The sequence below is a fragment of the Etheostoma spectabile genome, chromosome 5 (assembly GCF_008692095.1).
Source record: "Etheostoma spectabile isolate EspeVRDwgs_2016 chromosome 5, UIUC_Espe_1.0, whole genome shotgun sequence".
Lineage (NCBI taxonomy): Eukaryota > Metazoa > Chordata > Actinopteri > Perciformes > Percidae > Etheostoma > Etheostoma spectabile.
The window spans coordinates 21,969,740-21,991,743 of NC_045737.1; the positions used below are offsets into that span (position 1 = coordinate 21,969,740).

The 22,004-nt window shown below is 38.6% G+C and overlaps 1 protein-coding gene across 5 annotated transcripts in view; it reads left to right on the top strand.

The window, feature by feature from the left end:
• Positions 1 to 22,004, top strand: part of dmxl1 (Dmx like 1) — a 64,188-nt gene that overhangs the window by 4,516 nt on the left and 37,668 nt on the right. For 2 of the 5 annotated variants that reach the window (XM_032515610.1, XM_032515614.1), the window contains exons 2-21: positions 962 to 1,197; positions 2,110 to 2,235; positions 7,459 to 7,536; positions 8,079 to 8,151; positions 8,298 to 8,442; positions 8,738 to 8,804; positions 9,200 to 9,384; positions 10,312 to 10,528; positions 12,786 to 12,966; positions 13,598 to 13,774; positions 13,941 to 14,182; positions 15,202 to 15,919; positions 16,696 to 16,817; positions 17,297 to 17,386; positions 17,808 to 17,913; positions 18,034 to 18,153; positions 18,256 to 18,474; positions 19,045 to 20,279; positions 20,479 to 20,737; positions 21,597 to 21,730. In XM_032515610.1, the coding sequence (XP_032371501.1) occupies positions 1,111 to 1,197; positions 2,110 to 2,235; positions 7,459 to 7,536; positions 8,079 to 8,151; positions 8,298 to 8,442; positions 8,738 to 8,804; positions 9,200 to 9,384; positions 10,312 to 10,528; positions 12,786 to 12,966; positions 13,598 to 13,774; positions 13,941 to 14,182; positions 15,202 to 15,919; positions 16,696 to 16,817; positions 17,297 to 17,386; positions 17,808 to 17,913; positions 18,034 to 18,153; positions 18,256 to 18,474; positions 19,045 to 20,279; positions 20,479 to 20,737; positions 21,597 to 21,730 (4,581 nt within the window). In that variant the 5' untranslated portion in view covers positions 962 to 1,110. Of the gene's footprint in view, positions 1 to 961; positions 1,198 to 2,109; positions 2,236 to 7,458; positions 7,537 to 7,787; positions 7,792 to 8,076; positions 8,152 to 8,297; positions 8,443 to 8,737; positions 8,805 to 9,199; positions 9,385 to 10,311; positions 10,529 to 12,785; positions 12,967 to 13,597; positions 13,775 to 13,940; positions 14,183 to 15,201; positions 15,920 to 16,695; positions 16,818 to 17,296; positions 17,387 to 17,807; positions 17,914 to 18,030; positions 18,154 to 18,255; positions 18,475 to 19,044; positions 20,280 to 20,478; positions 20,738 to 21,596; positions 21,731 to 22,004 lie in introns of those variants that run through there. The other 3 variants (XM_032515612.1, XM_032515611.1, XM_032515613.1) reach the window with 3 other exon arrangements.

Genomic DNA, 22,004 nt, shown 5'->3' on the forward strand with positions numbered 1-22,004 from the left:
CATCGGTCCACAGAACTTGTTTCCACAATAAATCAGGCTTGTCTATGTGTTCATTTGGAAACTTCCAACGCTGATTTTTGTGGTGAGGACGTAGAAGAGGTTTTCTTCTGATGACTCTTCCATGAGGACCATATTTGTACGAGTATCTCTTTATAGTGGAATGGTGTACCACAACTCCAGTGTCTGCCAGGTCTTTCTGGATGGAACGTGGGTTTTGACTTGCTTTTCTTACAATCCTACGAGCTGTTTTGTCTGATATTTTTCTTGGTCTTCCAGATCTTGCTTTAACTTCCACTGTTCCTGATGACCATTTCCTTATTACATTCCAAACAGAGAATATTGGCATCTGAAAACGCTTTGCTATCTTCTTATAGCCTTCTCCTGCTTTGTGAGCGTCAACTATGTTCAGTTTCAGTTTACTAGACAACTCCTTAGAAGAACCCATGGTGCTGATTGTTGGGGCAAGGTCAGAGGAATCTGGGCATTTAAAACCTTAAGATTGACATCACTTGGTCTTTCCAGACGATGATTGAGAACAATCCATGACACCGTCAGGTCTCAGCTTTCCAAAGGGGGCGGTGCATGCTATAAACTCTGCAGGGTACCCAAACTTTTGCAGATGCCATTTTTTTTGTTTTCTGGTATTTTGAAAGTGTAAATGATGGAAATAAAATCTAAGTTTTTGTGACATATACGAATGTCTGATCTGTCATTTAATGCCTTTTGGAGATTTTTCCATCTTTTCTTGGCTTCTTTATGCACATTAAAACGGATTTTTCCCTGGTGTGCACAATCTCTCGAGCCCCACTGTATATAAATTTGTTTGTTAATGAGGCAAATTGTGAAGAGCTTAGTCTGGGAAGCTAGAAATGCTTGATACAAATGCAGTCCATTTACCATAAACCAAAACATTTTCTGTCTTATGTTTTTTTCTCTCCCTTCCTCTCTTCCTAATGGCAAGCCTGTAGAGACATTGAAGTGAAATTACAGGCCACAGACAAAGATGAACACATCCTTCCCATGGTTTACCATGAATCTCACCTGGAGTGGGTGGATGTTGTGAGAAAGGAGAGAGGAGGACGGAGCACAAGGGGACTATAAACAAGAGTCATGAATCTCCATCAGGTCCTCACAGGGGCTGTCAACCCTGGAGACAATTGTTTCTCTGTAGGGAGCGTCAACGATGTGCCATTCACGGTAAGATATTTCAAACTCTGGAAATATTTTCCTTCGAGCCATTTAGGAGCTCCGATTCTTAGGGGGTGGCCAAACTGATTTGTCAGAACTGATACTTGTTTATTGAATTGTTTTGAATGTAGTAAACGGAGCAAAAGTACAGATTGTAAAAAGCACTGATTACAAATAGGCTTTGCTAAGGACAGTGTTACCGCATGGACTAAAGCTACATCCATACACAACGTCGTATTGTGGATGTAGCCGAGAAGGAAGTCAAAGTTGTCATCCTTACCTTGCCTAAAGAAACGAGTATTGTAAATAATTTGCTTTGTTTCAGTGGAAGTGGTGCACCTCCACTATAAAACACTGCAGAAAACCCTGTAGACAAAACACCATTTATTTTATTTTATTTGTTACTTACTCACTTCACCTATCTAACAGATAGTGGATGTGTTAGCTTGAACAAATTCTTATTTTTATAATTTTTTTCAAATTGCATTAGAATGTAGCCTATGTCCTTGTTACATAATTTAGATCATGCTTAATAGTGCAAAAGCACTTCCCTCTACTGCGGGAAGTCCTTGTTTACTGGTTTTAGGACTGTCAGAAATATATGTCTGAACCTCTGACTGCTTTTGCACTTTGTGACCTCAAAGCAAACTCTGAGATTCTACTGTGATGCTATTTATAGAATGAATCAATAGGAGACCTATTTCTGTTTGTCCTCTTGTGAAGGAGGCAGAGTCACAGTAAATCGTAGCTCATGTGAAAATCTCCTCAAGAGACCGTTAACTCTAATCCTACCTGCTTGTACTCCAGAGGAGTCCCATGGTGGCAACTGACCTTCATTTGACACAGGGACACTCTCTCATTGGATCTGAGTATCATCTTCATCTCTTTCCCCTTTTTTGCTGTTTCTTTTTCTCTTGATAGGCCTATGCGTCAGGTTGTGATGTTGTGATTTTGGGCAGTAACTTTGAGCGACTGCAGATCATCCCAGGGGCCAAACATGGTAACATCCAGGTTGGCTGTGTTGACTGCTCACTGCAGGGTGGACAGGTAAGAGTAATGGAGTAGTATTGTGTCATGTTGGGTTGATGTGCAAACCGGGATGTTTCTGTAATTTCATACCGTTTTTGTTGAGTACAAACATTTCATTTTACAGGAATATTTCATTTTTTAAATGTGAATTAGATTTATTCATAGTGTGCCGGTAGTCACTGGGAATGCTTATTTAAATGAAAATAACTTGATGTACATTGTTGTTTCTTTATCTTTTAAAAGAAATTGGAGGTAAATTATTGTATTGTAGCTCAATGGAAGATACGGGATTTGCTACAGAAAATGTTGCCACCATAAACAAACAATGGAGGATGTGCAAAATTCAATAATAATGCACCATATTTATACCTAACCCTCACTGCCATCCATTGATTTTGACAGAGATCAAACATATAATGGGGGATCAATAAAAAAAGATGTTTTGCACAGCACCATGACGTACAGTTTTACATCCTTTTGCTTTGCTATATTTTAATGACCACACAATCAGGGTAAGGCAAGCTCAGTCCAGTGTTGCTAAAATGTTCAGGACTCTGTTGTGCTCAGATTTGGTTCTAGTTTAACCCTTGTATTGTCTTCACTTGCCTCTCAAACTCCTTCCTCTCCTTTTGAGTATTTCCTCTAAAATCCCTCGGGTCAAATTGACCCGTGATTTATTTGGGGTTTTGAAAAACAATTTTGAAATAAAATTTTACTTCATAATCTATTAACAAATATTGTCTTCATCTCAATTTCAAACCATTGAGATAACATATGTTTAGGGAATGCAATCAGTCTCTACTAGAACACAATTAAAAATGGAAGTGTGATTGTTTTTTTTGTCATAAGGTTATAATTCATGTTAAAAATCCACTATAGAAAAAACATAAGTGGTCAAATCCAGAGTAATTTTCTGAATTGAGTCAGGAATACATGTTTATCACAGAAAATAAGGTAAGGTCATTGATTTCCAGGTAGAAAAAATGTAACTTGTACCATTCTTCTTGTAAAAAAATTTAAATTGGTAAATTTGGCCCTAATACCATGCAAAGGTTAATGTAACTATTTTGCAAGGCACAGTAGTGGCAGCTCTCGTATTAAGTGTTTGCAGCCTATGTTTTCAGTGAAGAGATTTGTTGGTGACATCAAAGTCTGTATTCATGAATTTGAGCTTCCTATCATCACTTCTAGTGAGAGAAAAATCACCTAGTAAAGGCAAGTAGTGGTACAGCAGGCACATTCACTGATGTAATGCCACTCATAATCCGTTTAGGGACTCCAAAATGGGTTGCCACAAACAAAAGATCAGTTGTGATGTTTTTGGTCATTTATATCTGGGACAGATGTGCAAAAATGGATTGCTTTATGTAGTCTTTTCTTATTGAAATGTATTCTGTGGTACAGAGAGACATCAAGAAAATTGCTTGTGTGTACAATTTTTCAGTTTACTACAGGAATAGTCTAAATTTAGAACTGGATCAGATTGAACTTGTCTTGGCAGATTTTCAGGTAGGCTTTGTGAAGGACGGTGGTGTAGGGGTTAGGCCAAGTTGTAGAAAGTATTTAGGAGTAGAGCTGGGTAATCTATCAATATCATGATAAGAGACTAGATATCATCTTTAAATTTTGGATTTCATAATATGGCCTAAGGGTTTTAAAGGCTGCATTGCAGTAAAGTTATGTAATTTCCTGAACTTACCAGACTGTTCTCGCAGTTCTATTAACCACCTTTACCTCTTAATTATTTTTGCCACATTACTGATGATTATTTATCGAAAATCTCATTGTGTAGATATTTTGTGAAAGCACCAATAGTCAACCCTACAATATTGTCGCAAAATATATATATATATATTGTTTCTGTATTTATTGTTTAGTTCATATTCATGTTTAATATGTTATATATTATGTACACACCAACCACCAAGGCAAATTCTTGTGTTACTTGGCAATAAATCCTTTTCTGATTCTGATTTATTTGGTCAAAACTGTTGTGATGATGATTTTCTCTATACCGCTCAGCAATATTTAGGAGCAAGAATGAAAAATTATAGCCTACTGAATATTTGTTTAAGGCCTAAGTGTGGAATTCACTGCTACAAAACTGATGTGAACACTCAAAAATGTGGCCGAGATGCAACACAACACTTACTGACACTAGTTGACTAGCTATTAGTCCCAACCTAAGCTGGTTTGGGTTATTTGAGTAGTTTCTTTTGGAGTTTTGGAACTTTCCCCATAGAGTGATGCCATAAAAACGGCAAAGCGGCTAAAGGTCAGATCTGAATCTGTATAATGTGTGCACTAAATCTCTGCAGGCTTTGTTTATAATAACACTATCTAGCTTGCATTGTTTTAATATCCGTGGCAGTGATTACAAGAAGAATTTCATGTCCAAGTCACGTACTTGCTCACTGCTGTTTTTTTTCAGTGGAAGCCAAAGCAACCCATCCTAACTACAGTCACAGTAGTCACGATTTGTCTTAGTTACTGAGTAACAATACTGCAATCAAATAAATGGGGATAATTCCAGGATTGCTACATCTGCAAACATTTGACACATTACTCCATAAAGATATAAAAGGCAGAAACCATCATTGCCAGCCCATCACTGTAATTTGGGTTTATTTTTTAATTAGTGGTGGTGGTAGCCTTGTTAAAACATCAGACAGGCCTAATTTAATTTAAATGAGAGTAAAGATTGCTCACCCAATCCATCACCGCTCCCCTCATGTTATGTCAATTCCAATACAGTTGGCCAAGAAGTATCCTCACACGTCTCAAGCATTGTCTAGTATCTGTTTAAGCATGTTCAATTGGTATCATCTCATGCTGTGATTTTTCCAATGCTAGTAGTTTACACATCATTGTTGAGTTCACATCCCCTGCGCTCACACTGTGTTAGCACTACAGATGCATTTTGAAAGCATTTGTGACCTTTTGCAATGAAACATGTATTTTCCAAAACCACTATACTGAGAACACCATATTATTGTGAGACATTACTAAAGTTAGAGCAAATAACATAATCACTGAGTGGAACAGCAACCTCCAACGGGCCTCTGCACTACTTTAAGTGTTGTCTTCCGCCAGGTTAAACTTTTAATTGCTTAATGTCCTTAAATGGTAACTCTCGGCAAAATGCAACCTAGGGTCTTTTTGTGAATGTACCCGAGTCTAACTTTTGTTTGAAAGCATAATTAGGACGGAAGCACCACTTTTAAGATTTACCATATTTTTTTTGGGGGGGGGGGGTGTGTCAAATGGCGTTTTGAATGGTAGTGCTAGGGGCACTACTATGATGGCATCAAAATCAACATAAAAAAAAAAACTACAAACACTGAAACTTTGCTTGAAGTATCACCAGGGGCTCTACACATGAATTTTAGAGCATTGGTAACATTGTTTGTGTACACAGTTTACTAAAAAGGGATTTGAACGGCTCACACTAGCTGTTGGTTTCTCTGGTCGCTGCCATCCTGCCAGTCAAAAAGAGTTTGTGTTTTCAGTGGATGTAGTGTTTTAAAAATAGGGATTTTTAAAACAGCTTTTACATGAAAGTTTGACTCGGATACGTTTACAAAAAGACCCTAAGTTGCATTTTGGTGAGAGTTACACTTTAAGATAATTTTTTAAAGAAAGACAAACATAAATAATTACATTGTTTGATCTCTGTGTTAGACTACCTCCCAATGGCAATGCCTATTTGTTGTTCTCAACAGATAAAACAGATAGAACTAATGCAGGCAGAGCAACACTGGGAAGACGGGACTAAAATGTACATCAGACTAACCCGCACTCGTTATGGCTAGTTAGCTAAAACATTATTTATATTTATTCATACACTCCCTAATTGCACCTGTGCCAGGCGCTTCCCACCATGCTCTTAGATCATTGCAATAGGGCCCTTTATGTTTTATAACGTAACATTTGTTTTTTGTTTTTTTGCTACTTGCATAACAGAACTATGTTGACTTGACGTTATTCTTTTGACTAGAGCTACAGTATATCATTCTTTTGAATCCTAAATGGGTTACGTTTTGCTCTCCACTGGAATTTGATTAAACGTGATCCGTGTCCAAAAAAATGATATATTTTCCTTATGTATCATCATGCCATGAGCCATCATCTGTCTCAAAAGCTTTTATGAGACTGTGTATGTGTCTGTGTGTGTCTGTGTCAATTAATATATGCACATTTACACGAGTGGGTGTGTGACTCACTCCTTCACAGTATTCATTCTGTGACAGTCGGCATATTATTTACCCCAATAGAGACGCAGCTTGTATTATCTAAGACCCAGACCTTTATTAAGCTTGTTATTTGTGTGCACTGCCACTAACATTTCCCACATTCAGTCTGTTCAACATTGACTGTGACTCCCATGGAAAGCACTTTTTCGATTCAATTTTTATTTATAGTATCAAATCACACAAAAAGTTATCTCGAGACACTTTACAGATAGATTGGTCTAGACCACATTCTATAATTTACAAAGCCCCACAAATTCTAGTAATTCCCCTAAGAGCAAGCAATTAGTTCAACAGTGGCCAGGAAATACTTCTTTTTAGGAAGAAACCTCGGACAGACCCAGGCTCTTGGTAGGCGGTGTCTGACGGTGCCGGTTGGGGGTATGATGCATAGTGGCAATAATATTCACACTAAAGATGATAGAACAGGGACTATACATGGCAGTTGTAGTAGTTCATGTCATAGCAAGGCATTGCAGGGCGTTACAGGGTGTAGCGTGGCATAGCAGAGCATAGGTGGACTTAGCGTAATGCAGCGGGACACTGCAGGGCATCGCAGCTTCAGCATGTAGACAATGTTGACTAAACACTGGGTTGTTTATATCCTCAAGGTATTTGTTGTCCAGGGACTATACTAATTTACTATTGAGACATGTCATTGTTTGTCTAGTAAGCTACATACGTTTTTAGTTTGCTCCTCCAAATTAGGATCTTGAATCTACTACTCTAGATCTACTGTCTAAATTGTCAAAATATGAGTTAGTGGTATTTATAAAATATAAAGTCTATTACTTAAACAAAAAATGTCTTTCAAATGTTTCAAGTTTAACTGTAATTGACAAGAATCATTGAAAATGATATAGAATGAAATTGGAATATAATATGTGGAATAATATATGATTCTTGCAAATATGTTTTCAGGTAAACCTTTTAAATCTGTATCAGAAAACACGTCTTAATATTTAACATGTTGCCTTTTTCCCGCTGACAGATTGCAGCTTCCTATGGAAGCATTGTGTGTGTCTTTGAGCCTGTTCAACACCCAGATCAAAAAGACACATCACTGTCTGTGAGTAGCCTACATTATCTTCCAGTCACAGTCATGCATATATTCAGATCCTCCTGAAAACGAGACGTTTCTTTTTCAGGCGAGGCTCTTATATTTGAAATAGAGTAGAATATTGTTCTTTTAAACCCTTCAGAAAGTCACCAGGGAAAAACTTATATTTCAAACACATGCACATTCTTACTGAAATATTGTATAAAGTTTTGCAGGCATTGTCATGTTTACTGTTTATTCCTGTTCTGTAGTCTGTGCAGAAGTCCTAGGTTTGTTATGTCAGTTTTAAACAGCCTTCGGTTGTTAGAGAAGTCAAAGAAGGAATCATAAGGAGTTGAAAGATTAAAAACAACCCAGTGCCTCTTTCAATGCAGACATTCCCTGGTATTAGAGCTGCTGTCCATGTGCCCTGATCACATATGGCCCACATGAAAGCAACTTCACTGTTAGTTCTTGTTATGCAGTTAAAACTACTAATATAAGGGACATATAATCTGTCCAATTTCTAACAATACTGTTTCTAAATGTATTTAATGTTTTATTTTTTACAGAACTGCCAATGGCAGAAGACTGGTCAATTTGTATTAAAGTCTATGGTACGGAACCTGGCCTGGCACCCCACAGGTACTTTGGTACACAGTGCCCTCTTAAAGTAACATGAAAATACCAATATGCACACGCTCCTGCGGTATATGCCTCTTTTTTTTTTTTAACTGATTATATGATACAAGACATGTCATGAAAGTGTGGATGTGTTTTTGTGTATTCAGGCAGCACTTTGTTAACAGGCTCTAGTAGCCTCCAGTTGTGGTCTAATGTTGATGGAGTGAAAGATGAAGCTGAAGAAGTGGAAAAGCAGACAGAAGTTACCCTAAGAGACTCTCATTCTGCCTGGAGCTGTATCTGGCAAAGCAAGTAAGCACTGGGAAATGCAATATCTTTACATGATGCAGTCTACATTTTTAAGTTGGACATTTTTTTTTTTTTTTTTAAAGGGAGTTTTTCCAAAGTAAAATAGGCAATTTAGAAAAACTCACTCATATAGATTTGTTTTGTCATATTTTTAGATATTCCAATACTACAGTCCTTCTAACATTGAATTTACTTGTTTTGTAACTATTTAATTTTAGATGCCATTACTTGCTATCTATTTTATATTATGAAAATATCAACCTTTTGAGTATTGAGTTGTTGTTGTTTTTTGCTGAAGGACGGCCTCTTCAGTCAGTTTAATGAAGTTCTCTCCTGATGGGGAATTCTTTGCTACTGCTGGACAGGTAAGTCAAGTTTTTACTAGGATTTGGATGCAAATTAGTGTGTACAAGTCATGTTTGCATTGTCTATTTTTTTTGGTATACCAAACACTGTAAAGAAGTAAGAAGAAAAAGAAAACTTTTACTTTATAAATATCAGAGGGGAAAGTCCGTTTTTTTTCCACTCTGTTATTACACACACACATGCAAACAGGACCTACTGTATACACTTGCATTAAATGTAGAGAGGTCAGACTGAGGAGGCTGCCCATGGACAGACGCCATGAGCAATTAGGGGTTTGGCACCTCTGCAGTGTACAGGAGGTGAACTGACGAGTATTGGCTATGGTGTTTTTTGAGAAAATGCGCATTCAACAGCATGATATCAGTTATATCCCTGTTAATTCTCTCCTCTTCAGGATGACTGCCTAGTAAAGGTCTGGTACAGCACTAGTAAGTGGAAGTCAGGTGTTTTCAAACTCTTCACACCTCCAGAACAAAGTGTCAGTTTCCAGGGAGAGCTGGCCTTTTCATTTGTATACCTGGCACATCCCCGTTCTGTAACTGGTTTCTCTTGGAGGAAGACCAGCAAGTACATGCCACGGTATGGACACTGTCAAGGCAACATTTTACAGCCCACACTCTGTAGCTATGATTCATTGATTATCTTTCTGGTTCATTTTGGCCTAAGCTGACACATATGAGAACAAAAGAAAACCACAAGTTAACAATTGCATAATAATGGCATGAACTGTTGTACTTTCTGTTAATTTAGCAACATAATATACAGTATTTTGTGGGCTGAATGAAAAGTAAGGAAGTCTTCTAAGGAGCCAATTCAAAATAGGTCAGCCACTGTGCAGTGTTAGTCTTACACTATACTCCCAGGTCTGCCCTGCTTTGCCTTTTGTTAGAGCATTCCTATTGTTAAGCAACCTGTAATTTTTCTCTGACTTAAATGTGACAAAGTTCACAGAATATTTAGCATACAGCAGTATTATTTTGGAAATGACTCGGGAGAGTTACTCTACTCAAACTGTCATCTCAGATAATTAATGAGACAGTAAAACAATGTAATGTTCACTAAGCTTAATATTTGTTGCTTTAAATTAGGCTTTAGGAAGTATTGAATTGGGTTGCACTGCTATGTTGAAGGCCTGTCAATAATCAGTTGTAATAATAAAGCATTGTCTCTTATTCTACCTTTTTGGCAACCTGCTCTGTTTATATATTCCAACTGTCTTAACATGTTCTTTAAATAAACTGGTTTGACATGTTTTTTAATGAGAAGGGATTAGACACAGTTATTCATTTGTCACAAGATGTGTCATTGCTACTCATTTTAATCACTTTGCAAGATTTAATTTATCTCTATAGAGGTGTTCTTCTTTGACTTGTTGTTAAATAGTACTATTGGCATAAGATATAAAAAACACTGCTGACAAGTTCAGTGCCCGGCAGACTTCATCCTAAATTCCTTGCCATTATTCTTCCTTTATCCACCTTCTCTTTCCATCCTCTCTCTTAACAGAGGTGCAGTCTGTAATGTTCTGCTCACCTGCTGTAAGGACAGCGTGTGTCGGCTCTGGGCAGAGACGCTTTTGCCGGGTGACAGCCTTCTGTCCACTTACCATAACAACCACACTGGCCAGCACAGTGATACACCCAGGTGTGCTGGTCCTTCTGGCAAAAATGCCTGCAATGGGAAGTTGCAAGGAAGAACAGCACAGGAAGTAAGCTACTCAAATGTAAGTATACAGTAAATACACTCTGTTGCCACTTTAATCTGGTACAACTTACTAAAACATATGCAGTCTAATACAACAGTGCTGCAGCAAATTCCTTTTTATGAAGGTTTTAATATTCCCTTTTTGTTGTGTTGATTTAACTTTATGGTCGTGATTCTGAATGATTATTTTATATTTAGTCTATTAGTATTAATAAAAAACGTAGGAATTGGTTGGGCAAAATATTAGAGACACTTTAAAATAACAAATCAATAATGCAATAATAATGCAACGGCACTATAAAATGGCCCTAACATTGAAAGAAAATGAACATTATAAACTTAATAAAAATAGAATTTAGTGCTGATCTGTTGTATTAGACCACATTTGCCATAGGTGCATGTACCTAACAAACTGGCAACTGAGTGTATATCTAACTAAATATTTAATAATAACTAGATACATTTCTCCAAGAAGAGAGCAGGAACTCAAATAACATAAAATGTAACTTAAACAATATGTACTCTAATGGTGTATAATATGTGTAATATTTCTAAATGGTATTCTCAGTTTGTAGATATATATGCACAGCACATGCTGACAAAAGGTAAACAACCAAAGAAATGCTTGCTACAACCAACACAACTTTGACAAAAATCAGAATAAAAATAATTATTTGTTTCAAAATGTGAAAAGAATCACCACAATTTTACTAATAGTGACAAAATAAATGCCACAAATGCTGTGATCTCTGGTTTGCTCCATTTGGCCCTGACGTAGAAACCGGGCTTCCGTATTTCCACCACTAGTAATGTAGGACATCGGGAGCTGCAGAGATGAGGGAACAAGAGCAAAGAAGATAGACAAAAACAGAGGCTTAGTGGAGTTAAAAGGGAAAATTAATTGGCTATCAGACATGAAGGTGGTTTTGGAAGCTTTGTAGGACTTAAAATGAGCATCAGTGAAGACTGTTGGCCTCTTTTCTGTAATCTGTGCTACACCTCAACATTATAGCTTTGATTTTTAATGGTGGTTTTTCTCTTTTTTTAGCTGCTGTTAGCTCACATCTGTAATGGGGGTGTCTTCTGCTTTAAGTGACTTATGTTGTGGCTGACAATCTAACTGGGCCTCAAATACAATACTTGCATCCATTTTGATATGGGCATTTAAATGGTCAGGGGTCTCACTGGCATTTACAGAGCTCAGGGCACATTAGATTACAGGAAAAATAGGTATGCAGATTTCTCCACTGTGCCTTAAGGAGAGTCTGTAAGTGTGCATGTGTGGAATTATTCATTAAAAACCACAGACTGTGCTGGATGATCCAGGCAGTTGTCTGAGGTAACTCTCTCCCTCTAAAACTGAATGGATGGATAATACCAAGCGAGCCCCATTTTAAACTCCATTTTATTATGATGAACAGTACAAAATTTATCACAACATCAGTGATAATGATTAAGTCTAAATTGTATTGATAATGATGCTGAGAATTTCTAGAAGTCACAGTGATATGGGATTTCCACCACAGTCTTATTTTATCTCATTACGTATTATCAATATTTTAACAAAATAATGTTTTGTGGGTGTGATGAGCCAATAAATCTCAATAATACTTGGAGAACCTGCAGCCTTTTCTGTTTATAGTACTCATTTTGCACCAGAGAAGCTGCATAAAATCAGTGAAATTCAAACCCATTATTTTGGTTAATGATCTCTGTGAACCTTAAGATGCTTTGTCTTGACTGCTGTTACAGGGTAATACCTTGTCGCACAGAGACTCAAGTCTAGAACTATACACTTTACAGATTCTGCACTGCGAAACAACTGGAAAAACCCAAATTACATAACCTCAGTACCAAATTAGGTTACATTTAATTTCGGTTCCCTTGACACGCTTCTCTCTCTTGCTCAGCCATTCTTCCATTCTGCCTGTTTTGCTCTAGCTCTGGCCCTGTTTTGGACAAATTGGGCAGTTACCTTAAATGTTATTTAAGCGTCTATAACAATACATTAGATTCCCATCCCAAAGAGAAACACCTGTTCGAAAGCAGGTTTACGATGCATTGCTGTGTCGACCTGAAAAGGGGAACTGCATTATGGTATGAACACATATGTTTGTCAGTTATAGAAAAAGTACACTGATGAACTCAAGGCAGTCTACATAAGATATTAATTAAATTTCATCCCTCTTTGTAAATCTGAATTTCAGTTTATACATTTACATTTTTTTTTATTGACAATAATAATCTAACTTGAATAATGAATGTTTTCCCAACAGTCGAATCTTCGAGAAGCATTGGATGCCTCCTTTTATCGTGATGCGCCCCAGCCCTCTCTGACTGGCTGCCTGCCTCACCATCAGAGCCAACACTATAATCATAAGAGGAGCAGCAGCAGCATGCCTCATGCCAACGCTCTCTGCCATTTCCATATTGCTGCAAGCATCAACCCTGCCACCGGTTAGACTCAAACACATTAGTTTCTGAAACTAGTTGATAATCCTGTTGACCCTCGTTACCAGCATCTTTTTGAACACCAAACAAATGATCCTAATTTAAATAAAGAATTTTGAGCTACAAGATGGTACGCCTACAGTATTGCAGCATATTACTTATTCCGAAACCAGAGAGTCTGCATGGATAGTTTGCTCTGCTTGAATAAAATCAGCTGAAGGTCAGAGGGCTTCAACTCTGTATTTCTTATGGCATGAAATTGTGTAAATATCACAGATTGCCTGACATTGTTTATTTAACATCCCAGTTAGCTTTCTGCTCAGTGAGATCTGCTCAGAGTAAATGTAGGCATTGCTATTTTGTTCCTGTGTGTGGGGAGCAGTTTAATTTGACCTGGATCAGGGGAGACTTTTGTAGATTTCTTCAGCCTTGAGGCTGTAGAATTGTTTTTGTATGCTTGAATTATATTTTAGCATACTTCAAACCAGATATTCGGGAAAGTGAATTTGCTCCAGCAGATGTCTCTTTGTCCTGCATGCCCCTAAGCTAATGGAATGTAAATTCTGTTATTCTTTTCCTTTTTTTTTTCTTCTTCTAAACGTGGTAACATCTTTATCACGTATGGTCTTTGACACAGACATTCCTCTGTTGCCCTCCATCTCCTCTCTGAGTGCCGTGGATGATGAGGAACCTGGAGGACCTTTTACTGTCCACTGGCTCAACAACAAAGAGCTTCATTTCACTTTAACTATGGAAGTCTTCCTGCAGCAGCTTAGAGGCAGCCTGGAGCAAGAGAACAAATGCTCTAATGAAGGTACAAAACAACTTTTGGATTATGCTTTAACACTTTATTTGAAGAGTTGTGTCTATAAATCTTGAATAATGCTGTTAAGACTCTTTCAGGTATAGCAATATGCTTTGTGTTCCATACTGATCTTCCCAAGTGACATTTGGGCCCTATGATTTGCTTTCTCTTTCAGAGCCAGAAGATGAGGATAACTTTAATGAAGAAGACAAATGTAGCAGGCCAAGTAACTCCCAAGTACCTGAGGCTGTGGAGCTTCCTCTGGCAGCAGTGAAGCACCAGGTGGACGGGCTGTTAGAGGAGTGGAATAAAGGGGCAGACATGTTGTTCAGTATCCATCCCATGGACGGCTCTCTGTTAGTCTGGCATGTAGACTGGTTAGATGAATACCAGCCTGGCATGTTCAGACAAGCTCAGGTACGTTCAATGTTGATATGGCTTATTTAAAACCATGTATATTAAATAAATGTGGATGTTTTATGAACATACTTAATCCCTTGTCTTTTTTCTGTTTACAAATATTAACAATCTTTCTATTAACAATTTTTCCTAATTTGTATGGTCACAATTCAGAGATTGATAAAGAAATGCAGAGACACAGAAATGGGAAACTTCAGGAAATTAAATTAAATGAAACTTCGGGAATTTTTTACTTTTATCAAGTGAACACTGTAAACGAAGCAGACTTTCCTTTGGTCACTTGTTTTAAGGGACTTGTTTGTCTTCACAATTTCAAGAGGCGCTTCTTGGGGAAAGATAATTGATAGATTCTCACTTAAGGTTCTGAATCATTTTGACAGCTGTAATGGTCTAGCTCATATTTCAATGGCTTCTCATCCAGCTGTTCAGACAATTATATTTTAATTATGTGTGACTTCAAATCAAATTCTGAAGTCCCTTGATGCATTTTTATTAGTAGTGAAATAATGAGAGTCAGCTGACTAACCTTGCAGTAAGTCAGCCAGGCAAGGCAACTAAAAGAATCCCAGGTGTCATTGACATTCAGGTTGAATAGGTCTGGCTGCTTTAATTTGATAAAACAGACAGGATCCTGGTATTATTATTATTATTAGCATAAGTATTTTTGAACATTATTATTTTTTACATATATGAAGGGAAAAATAATGAAGGCTTGATCCCTCAAGTCTCCATCACTGTCTTAGTGACTCCATAAATTTCAAAAAGTCAGTTGTCTCTCAACTTCTGAATAGAGAATAGGAGAAGTAGTTTTGAGCTAACTGTGTAAAAAATAAAAAGGATCTGTGCCACCTGTGTCATTACAACATTTGCATGGTAATTTAAGCATTTTCATAATGTATGATTAGTTCAAGCTAAAATATTACTTTACAGTTACTTGATTGACTGACCCCTTGTTATCACTAACCCCTGAGCTGTAAGTTTAATTTGCTTTCATTGCTATGTCATTTCTCTCTCAGGTGTCGTTTGTGTCCCGTATCCCAGTAGCGTTCCCTACAGGTGATGCAATCTCCTTGAGCCACAGTGTGGTTATGTATGCCTGCAACAAGAATGTGGATCTGGCTATCCAACATGGCCGACAGCGACCACCTGGGAACACATTGCCTCATACCAAAACTGCTCTTATAAGCTACGGAGGTCAAGGAAAAGCTTTACCCAGCAGTAGTCTTCGACTAAGCATTTTTACCCCCAACGTCCTTATGATCTCCAAACACGCTGATGGCTCCTTGAACCAGTGGGCAGTCGGCTTCGCAGAGGACTCTGCTTTCTCCACCGTTCTTAGCGTCTCTCACAAGTCACGGTACTGTGGCCACCGCTTCCACCTTAATGACCTGGCCTGTCACTCATTACTCCCTCTCCTCCTCACCACTTCACACCACAACGCCCTGTGGACGCCTGAGGCAGACAGCATTCTGGCTCCTCCGGACACATACTCCTCTGGTTTCTCTCATCCAACGTCTCTGCCTCAAGGGTCACGGCCTAGCCGGGGGTCCCTGGGTGTAGTTTCCCAGGATCCCAATGCGATCTACAGTGAGCTGATTTTATGGAGAGTGGACCCTGTCGGCCCACTTTCTTTGTCAGGCGGGGTTGCCGAGCTAGCTCGAATCAATTCTCTCAATTCATCAGCGTTTGCAAATGTAGCCTGGCTGCCCACACTCATTCCTAGCAGCTGTTTAGGTGAGAAAATATTTTTTTGTTTATCGTATAATAGTTATTGTTTGAAGATTGTTAAAGCAGCAGATAATAAAGTACTCAGCAATCAGCCATTTTAGTCACCACAGCTTCATTTTCAGAAATCCTTTCATGTTATTTTGGTTTAGTCATATAAAGTAAATGCAATTAGTTTTTTTGAATAGCATGACCAAATGAGACTGGCTTTGGGACTTAAATCCCCACCCAAGTTTTTTGAGTACATTTTAGCTCATTTGTATATAAAAAACACTTCCTGTGAAAAAGACTCATTAAAACTCTTAAAAGTTAGAATTTCCAAATAGAATCTTTTTTTCCAAAGCGTTCATAGTCTATATCAGTAGGACCCCTAATCTGACACAAACCACAATCCCCCATGTGATAAGATTTTGGTCCCAGAGGCCGCCGTCTAATACATTTTCTCCTTTTAGATATTTTATTACAGAAAGTGTATGAAACCCTTGACCAAAATAGTTGTATATACTGTCATTATGTTATTTAGTAGATGGAATTAGATTAGAAAAGATGGAATAGTACAAATAAATAATTCCCCTTTGTGCTGGGGACCCCCTGAAACCCCCTCAATGACGCATTGGAGTCCCCAGACCCCTCTTTGGGATCCACTGGTCTTTATGAATTTAGAAGAGGAGTCTATGATTTGCTTTTTTGTTAAATGTATTGTACCACAATGTTCTGTATATAGAACATATATGTTTTGTATGTTGTTTTATATTTATTTGGAAGACCTGTCTTTTGCTCTTCAGGTGCTTACTGTAATTCTCCCAGCGCCTGCTTCGTGGCAAGTGACGGCCACTCACTCAGGCTATATCAGGCTGTCATTGAAGCTAAGAAACTCCTGAGTGAGCTCTCCAATCCTGAGATATCAGTAAGTCATTGTACAGGATTTTCAAACTCTGCAGGGTATAGTGAGCATTGCAATACCAACACATCAATTTTTCCCCGTGGACCCTTAAACAATCAGTGAGGTAACAAGATGTTAATTAGTATTCTTGCTATTTCATTAGTGTCAGCCTTGGATGACTTAGTAGAAAAATTACAAAGTGTAATGTTAATTAAAGTGAGGAAAAGTAGAACAGCAGTGATCCTTTTAATCCAATACAGCACAGTTGAATCCAGCAAGAAGTAAAGGTTGATATTTTGTTTTTATTGATTTACATAGATTCATCATTTTTTTTTAAATATAAAATTTACATTGCATACAGACAGCTCAATTTTTTTCCAGCACAGATAAGTTATATTTTTTTCTCATTTTCTGAAGGGCAAGTGACACATTGAATGTTCTGACTATATAATAAATAATAGTGCCCAAATAATGTAAAAATGTTAATGTTTGTTTCTTTTTAGAAATATGTTGGCGAGGTGTTCAACATCATCAGTCAGCAATCCACAGCAAAACCAGGGTGTATTATAGAGTTGGATTCCATCACTGACTTTGTAAGTATACATAAAGATAATTCTAGTGTTCGTTTTTTTTAACTTTCTCTCTTTCTGGTCATTGTCTGTCTATCCGTAGAGATACCACCGTAAACATCTTGGATAAGAAGGATATTAACAAAAACGTCTCCCCTGAATTTATATATATAAACTGTAATATATTCAATAACCAAAGTTTCTACCTAGACCATTGGTAGCATACAACAGTCTGCTGCAGACTTGACCTCAGCTATGACGAGATAAAAACGAGTGCGGAGCAAAACATTTTTCATCCCCTCTCTCACTTGCCGTTTTCATTAATGGGTGTTCGTATAACACTAACTTGTATCAGTGCATCTGCATACTGGCTCCACAGTGGATGAAGCATGTTAAGTGTCTACATCTGATGTAGTTTGATAATACCGGCTGTTGTTCTCTACAGCAGGGGAAGCAGACCCAACTCCTACATGTTTTTGAGGAGGATCTGATCCTCGGCAGTGAGAACAGAACAGAAAGCACACAGGCAACTCCAGATTTTCTTCACACAGGTCTACAAAAAATACTTTTTCTAAATACTTACTATTTTTCAGTGTTAATACCAAACATTTGCACCACCTTAAAACCTGGTTATTAATAATCTCTTTGTGTCTGTGTTTTCCCTGCATCAGCCTCAAGCAAGGCGGCTTTCTCGGCACGGTTTTTCCTTGTGGTGGTCGAATTGACCCCAACAGGTCGCTCGATCCTCCACATGTGGCATCTCCATCTTGCTGCTCAACCTATCACCATGGGTGGGTACTTTGAACATAAAAGTAATGTATAAAAACAAAAATTTTGGGAGGATTTTGACCTTAGCTTTTCTGAACAATATTTTCCTCTTCTTGTCATCACAGAAGAAACCACGATGGAGAACGATGCCACAACAGCTTCTCCTATGAACAGCTCTACTTTGAGCTTTGACACGTTCAGATCTCCAATAACTCAGAAGAGTAAACCCTGCACTTCCAATCTGCAGAGTGCCTGTCGCCTCAGCCTCACAACACAAAGGCTATACAGCCAAGAAATGGCTCTGCCGGAAGGAGTGGAAGCCATCAGTGTTACACCATCAGCAGGTGAGGGACAATGAGGACACATACTCGCACACTATGGCCTTCTTCTGGTAGTGAAATTCAGAGGGGAAGACAAGAAGAGACAGAGTCCCTAAACACAACACAAGGCATTCCAAGTATGAAGAAGGGCAATATTGATAGTAGTAGCAGCATTGTTTTTATTATAATAAATTCAATTTCTCTTTGACTAAGAAAGAACTACATGCTTCTGTTAACATAGGAATGAAAATAGAAACTGACAAACATATGGATATTTTTTCAACAAATATTGTCTGTGTGAAAAAAGGTTTTTAAGAACACCACCTGTTTACCACACCCTACAACCTCTAGCTAAGCCACATTCATTCTGTAAAGTGTCCATGGGCACTATATAAATAAAAGTTGTTGTTGCTATTATTACTGTTTAGTTGCAATCTGCACAGCATATATCCAATTAAACCTTTTGAAAATTAATCAAAATCTTAAAATCCAATTCTTAAAAAATAAAAAAAGGTATTACATTGTAGAATTACAGAGAAAAAATTAAGAGAAAAACTTTCTTGCCTTATAGTGTATTCTCAACTCTCTTCCTAGGTCACCTGAGTGCGTCATGTTCTCTGCCAGCTGATCGTGTGCCTTACCTCCTTGCTACTTCCTGTTCTGATAGAAAGGTTCGGTTCTGGAGGTGCAATGTCACGGCGTTAGAGCCATCCATTATGGACAACGTGGTGTACCAGTGGGAGGAGTGGCCTATGCTGGTGGAGGAGAGACTTCCCAACAGCAGTGAAGTAAGAGTGCAAGGTCGTCCTATAGAGGTCAGCTGCTGTCACTCTGGACGGATTGCAGTTGCTTACAGGCAAATGCCAAACACACATCTGAGCTCGACACCCTATCTGAACTCTCACGAACTGTTGACTTCTCCTCTTACTTTGTCTTCCCTCCCATATGTGCAGTCCAACACCCACCAGACCCCAACCCTAACTGTACAGCGTAGCCCAAATCTCACTCCCAGTCCCATCCCAGCCAACAGTAGAGAGCCAGTGGTCCACATTGACATCTTCCAGTGTGAGTCCACTGGTGGATCTCAGTGGATTCTAGAGCAGACTATTGTTCTGGACAGCGCAGATCCCACAACTGGAAGTGCCAACATTCCTGGTAACTTGGACTTGCCAATGCCTAACGAGGAGGACTGTCCTGGTTCTATTAGTAAGAGCCAGGTTCATTTGGACTGGGTCTCCCAAGAAGATGGGTCACATATTCTCACTGTTGGTATTGGGACAAAGATTTATATGTACGGCCGTCTGTCTGGGAAGCCTCCAGAACTCTGTTTAACATCAGATGCCACTAGAGACCAGAGCTTGTCTCGCCTGGTTCTGCTTCGATCCGTTGATCTTGTCTCCTCTGTTGAAGGATCATTGCCTATTCCAGTCTCCCTCTCGTGGGTAAGAGATGGCATCTTGGTAGTAGGCATGGACTGTGAGATGCACGTCTACTCCCAGTGGCAACCCCCAGCACCATCCAAACCCAATCCTGTGATTGCCCAAGACACAGACATCAGCAGCAGTGTCTCCTCCATAATCTCAGCCGTCAGACAGAGTCAGGAGGAAGGGCTCAGCTCTGGGACAACCATGTCTTCACTGGCCCCTCCCAAAAAGGCCCTGACAAGATCGATGATGAGCCTGGCACAGAAACTTAGTGGGAAGAGAACAGCATATGACCTGCCTGTAGAGATGGAAGATTCTGGGCTTTTTGAAGCAGCTCACCAACTCTTTCCCACTCTGCCCCAGTACCACCCTGTACATTTATTGGAGCTCATGGATCTAGGGAAGGTAAGTTAAAAAAAATTAAGCACCTTCTCCAGTTGCAGTGACAAGTCAGTTTTGTCAGTTAATATAATTTCATTAGAAGAAGGTGTGAAGCTGAAGTAAATCAGACCAATACATTTATACAGAATTAAATTAGCCAGAAAATTGATATTTGTTGTGATATTTGAAATATAAATGTGTAACATAATTTGTCAATGTTAAGGTTCACCGTGCCAAAGCCATCCTCTCCCACCTGGTGAAGTGCATTGCTGGAGAAATTGTTGCACTTAAAGACAGTACCACCAATCCTGAGAAACGTGTACGTTCTCGAACCATCAGCGCCGGAGGCAGCACAGCCAGGGATCGGAAGCTGTTCTGCAAAGCAGAGAACTCCACCCCTGACTACACAGAGATAAGCTCCATCCCTCCCTTGCCTCTGTACGCCCTTCTTGCAGCTGATGAGGATACATCACCAAAACCTGGTGGGTTTACAACATGTGGTTTTATAATAATAATATGCAGTAATGAAAAGAACAATAGTAAACATTATTTCAAAAGTACTTAACATTGACCATGTAAAGCAAAGTGCTGAAAATATTACAATATTCATAAAATATAAAGTTGGAAAATGACAATTAGCCAAGCAAAAATTGGATAAAGGATGTTTACTTGCTGTAATTTGAATATATTAAAAACCTTATAACAAGTCGAAATGTATTACACTTGGAAGAACTGTACCCTGCACTGTGGCTACAAAGGCATTACCTTGGGTATTTTCTTGTTTGTTTATTGTTTTTTTATTTAAAAATTATTATTGTTATGTTGAAGATTGTTACTTTGTCAGAGTATGTTAAAGCTGACAAACAAAAATGTCCTCCTGCTTTTAAGCATTTTACACATACAAAATCAGGGAAACAGTATTTACAGTGGGAAAGAAATCGTTCACCACCCTGCCCTGGGCGGCTGTGACTCAGTGGTAGAGCGGTTCAATCCCTGGCCTCGGCCACAGTCTATGAATGTGTGTGAATGGTGAATGTTTCCTGTATGATGTAAAAAGCGCTTTGAGTAGTCGTTAAGACTAGAAAAGCGCTATATAAATACAGCAAATTTGCCTCAAGGTGTAAGACTGAGAATAATATCCTACTCTTTAGTCTTCTCGTTTTTCCTCATTGTATCTCTGAGGATACAAAGTGAGACGAATGAAAGCAGAGAGAAAAGAGAAAGTCATGCTCTTTGGTAATTTAATTAAATCTGGTGGCTCCCCAACAGGATGGGACTCTTCTGCATGCTTATGAAATACACGTCTTGTGTAATTTAGCTCTGTCTTGTGTCTCCCTACAGATAAAGTGGGCAGTGTGAGTGGAGATAGTGGGCATGGTTCCAGTCACACTGATGTTTATGACGAGCTGTTTCATACACCCAGCATTGCAGACCTGGACCCTCTGGAAGACAATCAAGAGGAAACTGGGAACAAGGTCGGTATCTGTTGGCTTGTGCTTGGTTAAAAGACATTTTTTTTTATATAAATGAGAGTGGACAGCAACATTTGGCCTAGTTTGGTATTCCGGTGTGAAGCTTTGACATGCATAATTGTGCATGTCGTGTTTCATTTTAGATTTATTGCTGCCTTGAAAGCTCATGATGTCCAAAGCAAATGCATACAAATCTAGCCTTGTGTCGGCTAAGTCTTTAGATACTGTTAAAAAGATGAGGCACCACACACACACACACACACACACACACACACAC